At 46.1% G+C, this 7,500-nt stretch overlaps 1 protein-coding gene across 1 annotated transcript in view; it reads left to right on the top strand.

The window, feature by feature from the left end:
* Positions 1-3,486: 3,486 nt before the first annotated feature.
* The window catches only part of ccdc40 (coiled-coil domain 40 molecular ruler complex subunit), a gene marked incomplete at its 5' end in the record, with an annotated part of 8,688 nt that continues 4,674 nt past the window's right edge, over positions 3,487-7,500 (top strand). Inside the window, 9 exons of the mRNA XM_083694201.1 lie at positions 3,487-3,627; positions 4,074-4,194; positions 4,530-4,693; positions 4,980-5,063; positions 5,437-5,656; positions 5,987-6,144; positions 6,321-6,443; positions 6,567-6,688; positions 7,023-7,266. Coding sequence (XP_083550327.1) covers positions 3,487-3,627; positions 4,074-4,194; positions 4,530-4,693; positions 4,980-5,063; positions 5,437-5,656; positions 5,987-6,144; positions 6,321-6,443; positions 6,567-6,688; positions 7,023-7,266 — 1,377 coding nt within the window. The remainder of the gene's footprint in view (positions 3,628-4,073; positions 4,195-4,529; positions 4,694-4,979; positions 5,064-5,436; positions 5,657-5,986; positions 6,145-6,320; positions 6,444-6,566; positions 6,689-7,022; positions 7,267-7,500) is intronic.

Below are 7,500 nucleotides of genomic sequence, written 5' to 3'. Positions count from 1 at the left end.
ATTTAAATGCAACAGTAGGTTTGGGTGAGAGGCGTAGTGACGGGGAGGTGAGAGGCGTAGTGGGACGGGGAGGTGGAGATGGCTGACGGGGGGGTGGAGATGGCTGACGGGATCCAAGAGCACCTAGTATGAATGAGGACATTATTATCGCATTCACCAGTCACCTTACAGCAGGGGAGGCCGGTGGAGGTAGAAATCGGAGGACGGGTTCATTTGCAATGCACGGAACTGAACAACGCATTACGTTCCATGCGTCGCAATGAGCCCGTTTCCTCCAATTTCTGCCTCCCCGAGCCTCCCCTGGCTTCCAGACAGAGACAGAGTTCTGCATCAGAGTTTCTGTTTCGGAGAGGCGAGAGAAGAAGAGAGTTTAGAGTGAAACTGCTGAATGGTGGGAGAGACATTCATGCCAACGGTGAGATTATGAAGGGTGGTTATGAAGGGTGGTTATGAAGGGTGGTTGAAGAATGTGAATATCGGAGGGTTGTTTTGAGAAGAGCGAAACAACGGCTAGGAACTGAGCCTCGCCATGAAATCCTGATGTGGTGAAGACAATTGTTTGTGTGCGCGTGCGTTTGTGTACTCATGCACGTGTGTGTGTGTCTGTATGCGTGCGTGCGTGCATGTATGAACTGTGTGTGTGTGTGTGTGCGCGCGCACACACTTGTGTGTGTCTATGCGTGCCTGCATGTATGAACTGTGTGCGTGCGCGCACGCGTGCCTGCATGTATGAACTGTGTGTGTGTGTGTGTGTGTGTGTGTGTGTGTGTGTGTGTGTGTGTGTGTGTGTGTGTGTGTGTGTGTGTGTGTGTGTGTGTGTGTGTGTGTGTGTGTGTGTGTGTGTGTGTGTGTGTGTGTGTGTGTGTGTGTGTGTGTGTGTGTGTGTCTGTATGCATGCGTGCCTGCATGTATGAACTGTGTGTGTGCGTGCGTGCGAGAGATATAGCAAGAGTATGAGAAGCCTGACACTAATAGAAGATGAACATACATGTTATGTTGCCATATGAAGCATCAAACACACACAACGCCCTGTGCCCTAACGCTTCCTCCCTGTGACCAGGTGTACACTAAACAGTATATACACAGGTGTTGTGCTGTGACCCCCACACCCCTCAGCCCTCTGACTGGCCCCACACCCTATTTTATATGCAAATGATCACTGTGCCCATGTCCATATAGAACCAGCTCGATAAAGCCCCTCCCTTCATGCCATAGACTAGAGCCAATCATAGAAATAGAATAGATTCCGTTTTGTTTCTATGGAGCCAATGTTATTGGGTCAACTGTCATTACCTAGGCAACACGTGTCTTTAATTCACTGATGCCTATGCAAGTTCCATGCTAGCTAACTACAAATACATGGTCACAAGGTGTGCAATGATGAAAATAATTAATACTGTGTATAATCTTGTAAAGATATAATAAAGAAGTGTATATCTTAAAAGATGTATATACAGGGGGGCCTAACACGTTTAATGAATGTTTGTATGGATATTATTGCTCTTCTTTGTATTATTGTTTGTTTGTTGTATGGAAACCATTCTGAACCAGAATCACAAGGATGTGTTGATTGGTGTATGCAAAGTATTGCACAATTAAAACTGAGATTTGCTTCTTTTTTTTTCTTTTCTATGTGTTTTCGTTGTGAACACACTAGTCAATGGAATATCTACAGGCATGTGTTGTGGCAGTGCTGTCCAATTGTGTTACCATTATTTTGTCATTAACATGTTAGCTGTATAGGACATTATTAACATATAGAGGCCATTGCTGAGGTACTTTGTACCACATACACTTTAATTTGTGCTATATACAGAAAGGTGCCATTTATGCTTCGTGGGAATTGATTTTCATTTACATTACATTTTACTTTTTAGACACTTAACAGACGCCTTTATCCAAAGCGACTTACAACAAGTACATTTGTCTAAAGTAAGTGGATCATCTATACATCAGTCATCATGAGACAAACAAATCTATGCTAGGACCAGAGGCTATTGGCAGACACAGTTTTCGAAGAAGAAAGAATTACATTGCCAAAAGAAAGATATGAAGTCCATTATACTCACAATCTCTGAATCGCCTGCTACTTTTCTGTTCTGTTGTCTAAACACACATCTTTCTCATCCTGACATCTCTGAGAATATTCTTTAGTTTTGCAGTTGACTTGAAATGCACAAGTCAGCATTATTTTTGTTTACATGACATCATAATTAGCTGCCATTCATTCCTTATTGTGTGGGACACTAAAGCACTGTTGTTGAATGCCATTGATTAAGAATGTTCTAGTTTGACTTTTCCTTTTCAAATTTGTTCCATGTTTATTTTCTCAACTATTTGATTTGTTGGTGATGTTGTACTGGGTTGGGTGTTTTGTGAGTTATGTCTGCTTTTCTGAAATGAACACAATGACAGAATGTTACTCGGAGATAATCATACCATGGCTTTGTGTAAGTGTTAATGATTTTGAATATCAATGGACGTTTCTGATTTTAAGGCCAAATTGATGGAGCTGTAGACTGTGCTGTATGTCTGTCTGCCTGATGAAGGACGTGCTCTAGATGAATGCCTTTTTATTTTTTACAGATGTTGATTTTTGCTGGCCTTGCTTTCTCTCCTAGAGAAATTGTCTTTTTTTGTTATCAATTTTGTATTTTGAATTGCAATGGAATTGTGGTACAAATGAAAAACAAATCCAGCTTGCTTTGTAATTATTCGCTGTTGATTGAAATAAAGATTTTTATAATGAACCTGTCATTTGTGTGCGAGTCGAAACGTTCTATTTTGAATATTCATGAGGGGGTGCGGCTCCGCCCCCTTGTCCTTCGCGGAAGTTTCTCGTTTCCTAGCAACGGACGGACGGATGGCTGACTGACAAACAGGTAAGTCTACAGCTGTTTTAGCAAGTACATTCAATTTAGAAAAGTGGAGCTTTATATTATTTGCTGAAGAGGAAGTAACCACAACTACGTGTAAAGCGTGTGCATTTAAGTACTGGGTAATGTCTTTTTTTGCGGAGGTTATTCACCTATATTACAGTGGGCAGCTAACGTTAGCTTGCTGCTGGTTAGCTAATGAACTTACCACTAGTGATTTCTTAAGTCATTGCTTTTCTTTTTCTTCGTCTTTTTTTAACAAACTCTACTATTTCGGCCTATGAACCAGTGTAAATGTCTAGCAAACACCCCAAAACATAGTTGTTTTATAAAGAACATGTTCATAGGCCTCATATGTTTCCACATTGATTATATCCAGTGATGTGGAATAAACCTGAACCTGTACGTATGTCTCTCTTTAGCTCTGAAGAGACAACTCCTTTACCCAAGAAGCAGGTAAGCTGCTCAATGAAAAGTGATGTGAACACAACACAATAAAACATAATTTAACATACAGTATACACTTACGTGCTGGTGACTTGGTCACCAAGATGTCCTTATACATCTTGTTGTGCTGAGTCGTCCATCTTGGTCCCCACTTGAGAGGTCAATGGAAGATGGAGGAAGCGAGGGCGGAGGGGAGGAGGAGAGGAAGGGAACCCCATCACAGGATGAGAAGGACAGCGAAGCGCCAGGTGCACCTGACGAGGCAGCAGAGGACTCTGGTGTTACTGTCCCACCTGGTCAGGAGGTAAGGCCTGGATGAGGTGTATGTTTATACTGATCAATAAGGATGGTGCTGTCATACAACACAAACCAGGACTTACAGGTTCTTACATTCAGTTTAAGGATACAATTAGATTTAAGGATACAATTAGCTTGATTCATGTATTGTTGCATTGTCTGATACTGAAGTAGGCTACTTCAGTCATTTTTCAGCAAGTGAAAAAGATGACAAGACAATGTTTAGTATAATTTGCATACTATTGCATACCAAGATGATGGCTAAAGGAGAGTGTGTTTGATACCGTTCCTCATTCCATTCCATGCATTAGAATGGAATGAGGAATGTCCTCTGATTTCTACCTCCACCTGCCTCCACTGATCTACAGTATACTACCATGCAGTGGTTCACTAAATCACCAGTGACTGTGCTCTCCTCCTCTCCTCCTCTCCTCTCCTCCTCTCCTCCTCCAGGGAGGCTCAGAGGAGCAGTCAGACAGAGAGCAACCTGACCACGGAGCTGAGGACCCAGTGTCTCAGTCCCACTCTGGGGACAGCGGCACTGACGCTGCCTTCATGGCCCCCAGCAACTCAGGTCAGCAGACCCGCTTTGTTGTGGCTCTGATTTACATGGTATACTGTATATCCATACATCCTAAATACCTTGTCGTGGATTGTTGTTGTTTTTACATGGGTAGGATAGGACCCAACTAAAGCACATTTGTAACAATATTGTTTTGTGTAACAAATGTGCTTTAGTTTGAGGTATTAGTACAGCGTTCCTTAGTACAGTGATCCTCTTCAGAGGAGAGAGGAGGGTAATACGGTGGAGGCTGGTGAGTCTCCCCTGCTTCAGCATCTGTTATAGTAGAGCTACGTTATCCTGTCTCTTCTGACTGGTACGTACCATATGGTTTCTTTCCTTTCCAGCGCAAGATGCCAGGATGATGGCAGTGCCGCCCAATTCTTCGCTCCACGTCTCAGTGCCTCTCTCCGAGAGCGAGGGAGAGGAGGCCCACAGGGCTGAGGGGGAGGAAGAGGAGGAGGAGGATGAAGAGGAAGAGGAAGAGCTGATCGTGCTGGACCCTGAACATGTTAGTATTTTCTCCTCCACATCAATGTTGACATTGTTGTTTAAATTGTTGTTATACCTCCAGCCCTTGTCGCGTTCAGGAGGGAGCAACACACTGAACGTTGCAGGTAGAAATGTCCTGAATAGAGCTGACATGATTTCCGATACTCTACATGTTAGAGAGGCATGTCTGGTCTTTTCAAATTATTTCTATCTGCACGTTCCACAACATTGTGCCCTGCTGAAGGCGGCCTCTGGTAGGCTCGTTAGACGTCTGACTCATCATGATGGTCTTTATCTACCTGCAGCCCCTGATGAAAAGGTTCCAGAAGGCCCTGAAGAACCACCTCAACAAGCAGCTAGAGAGACTCAACATGGAGCTGAGAGAGACGGTACAGTGGGATTTAGCCGGACTCAAAAGTTCACTCTTTTCTCCAGAAGAGGGCGACATAGACTTGTTTAGGCTCAGTCATGAGATTTCCTTGTGCCCCTCATTTTGACAATATGTATAATAACTAATGACATACAAGCAACACTTGATTTATAAGCGAAGTTCACACTATTATTAAGCACCTCAAACCAGCCACAGACCTTGTAATACTTTTCAATGGATTATCACCATTGACCATGCACCTTCTAACTCTAGCCTATACTCACAGCCTATTAAATCACTCTCACCCCCCCCTCTCTCTCTCTCTCTCTATCTCTCTCTCTCTCTCTCTCTCTCTCTTACTCACCCCTCTCTCTCTCTCTCTCTTTCTCCAGTTGGCGACAGAGAAGGCCGAGGGCGGTCACAGGGAGGAGCTGGGTGTGGAGCTGTACGGGGTGCAGCATGAGCTGGCCAGGCTCCAGGCCTGTCTGGAGGAGCGCCACCAGACCAACACCCAGGCAGCTTCCCAGAGAAGGCAGGCCCAGGACCAGCTGGAGGGGGTCAGAGGACACTACCGCACGTCTGCTAGCCAGGCTGGCAAGCAGAGGGCGCACGGTGAGGAGGAGTCACTAAGACCCAGGGATCAATCACGCCCTCAGATGTTGTTGCGTTCATCGTGCATTGATGTTAATGGGGGGAAATCTTTGTTTGGCTGCTGCATCTTTACAAGTCATTTTAAAAATTGGAGGAGAAAGAAGAGAGAGTGGAACAAACAAACAAACAACAAATGAATACTTTGGAAATAAGTCGTGGGTGGGAACACATCTCCTGGTTTCACATTGTTTTCTTCCAATGTTCCTGCCTGTTTTTACGAGTGCATCCCTTTCCAAAACGAAGGCCAGAAACATTAGAAGTTGTGTCTGCTGCCCCCCCCCGTCCCCTCAGTGTCTCAGCTGCAGTCGGAGGTGGAGAACCTGGCGCTGCGTCTCTTCTACATGCAGGAGGTGAACACCGACCTGCGCTCTGACATCAGCGCCATGAAGAATGCCACCCGCAAGGCTGACACCGAGAAGAACCAGGCGGAGGAGCAGAAACACCAACAGGTCTCCAGACAACACTCATGATGACACACACACACGCACACGCACACGCACACGCACACGCACACAGTAAGAGTTTGCCACTGACAACTCAGCAAAGTGGGTGAAAATTCCCCAAGTACAGTCTTGTCTGAGTGTATTCGAGTACGATCCCAAACTGTGCCCCGTCTCTCTCCCAGGACTTGTTTGTGGAGCGTCTGACCAAACACGTGGAGAGGCTGACTGAGCAGATAGCCATGTACGAGGTCCAGACCATCGCCCAATCAGAGGAGACCCAGGCCGCCAAGGAGGCTCTCTCTGATGTACGGCTACAGGACAGTATAGTTGGCCTCACTCACTGTCTGTCTGCTGTATTCAATCGCTGTTTACACTGGTGTGTGTGTGTGTGTGTGTGTGTGTGTGTGTGTGTGTGTGTGTGTGTGTAGGCCCAGATGGAGATGGACTCTCTGGTGACGGAGAGGAAGCAGCTGATGCAGCAGTGGAACAGCAGCCTAGTGGGCATGAGGAGACGAGACGAGGCCTTCACAGCCATGCAGGAGGCCCTACGGTACACACACACACACACCACACGCACCACACACACACAGAACCATCGCACACACACACACACACACACACACACACAGAACCATCGCACACACACACACACACACAGAACCATCGCACACACACACACACACACACACACACACAGAACCATCACACACACGCACACACACACACACACACACAGAACCATCGCACACACACACACACACACACACAGAACCATCGCACACACACACACACACACACACACACACACACAGAACCATCGCACACACACACACACAGAACCATCACACACACTCACTCATTCTCTCCCATCCTGTGTCCTCCAGTACGGCCTCCCACCAGGTGCGCTCCCTGGACACGGAGATCGAGGGCTTCAAGAAGTCAGTGAACCAGGAGGAGGAGCGGAACGAGCTGCTGACAGTGCTGCTGAACCGCGCCCAGCTGGACAGCGCCACCTCCAGGAAGCTGATGGCACACAGCCTCAGCCAGCAGGAGGCGCTGCAGCACCAGTACAGCACCTATATGAGGACCCTGCAGGAGACAGAGCAGATGCTGGCTAGGCTCAACACGGTAGGGGGGCAGTGTAGGATGTATATATACTGTATATATCATAGTATAGTACTGTGTAGTACAGCCAGCAGGGGGCGCTGCAGCACTAGTACAGCACCTCTTGAGTATAGGATAGTATGGGCCCCATAGGCTTCTGTGTCTACTGTATATTTTCTTGTAGCTAAAGAAGCTTTACAATATGTAGATTGTTGTGAGGAAAAGTTGTTTCACAGGATGATAGTATTAAACACTTAA

Source organism: Argentina silus, assembly GCF_951799395.1.
Source record: "Argentina silus genome assembly, chromosome: 22".
NCBI lineage: Eukaryota > Metazoa > Chordata > Actinopteri > Argentiniformes > Argentinidae > Argentina > Argentina silus.
The sequence above is the reverse complement of the archived record's forward strand: the minus strand, read 5'-3'. Positions and strand labels throughout refer to the sequence as shown.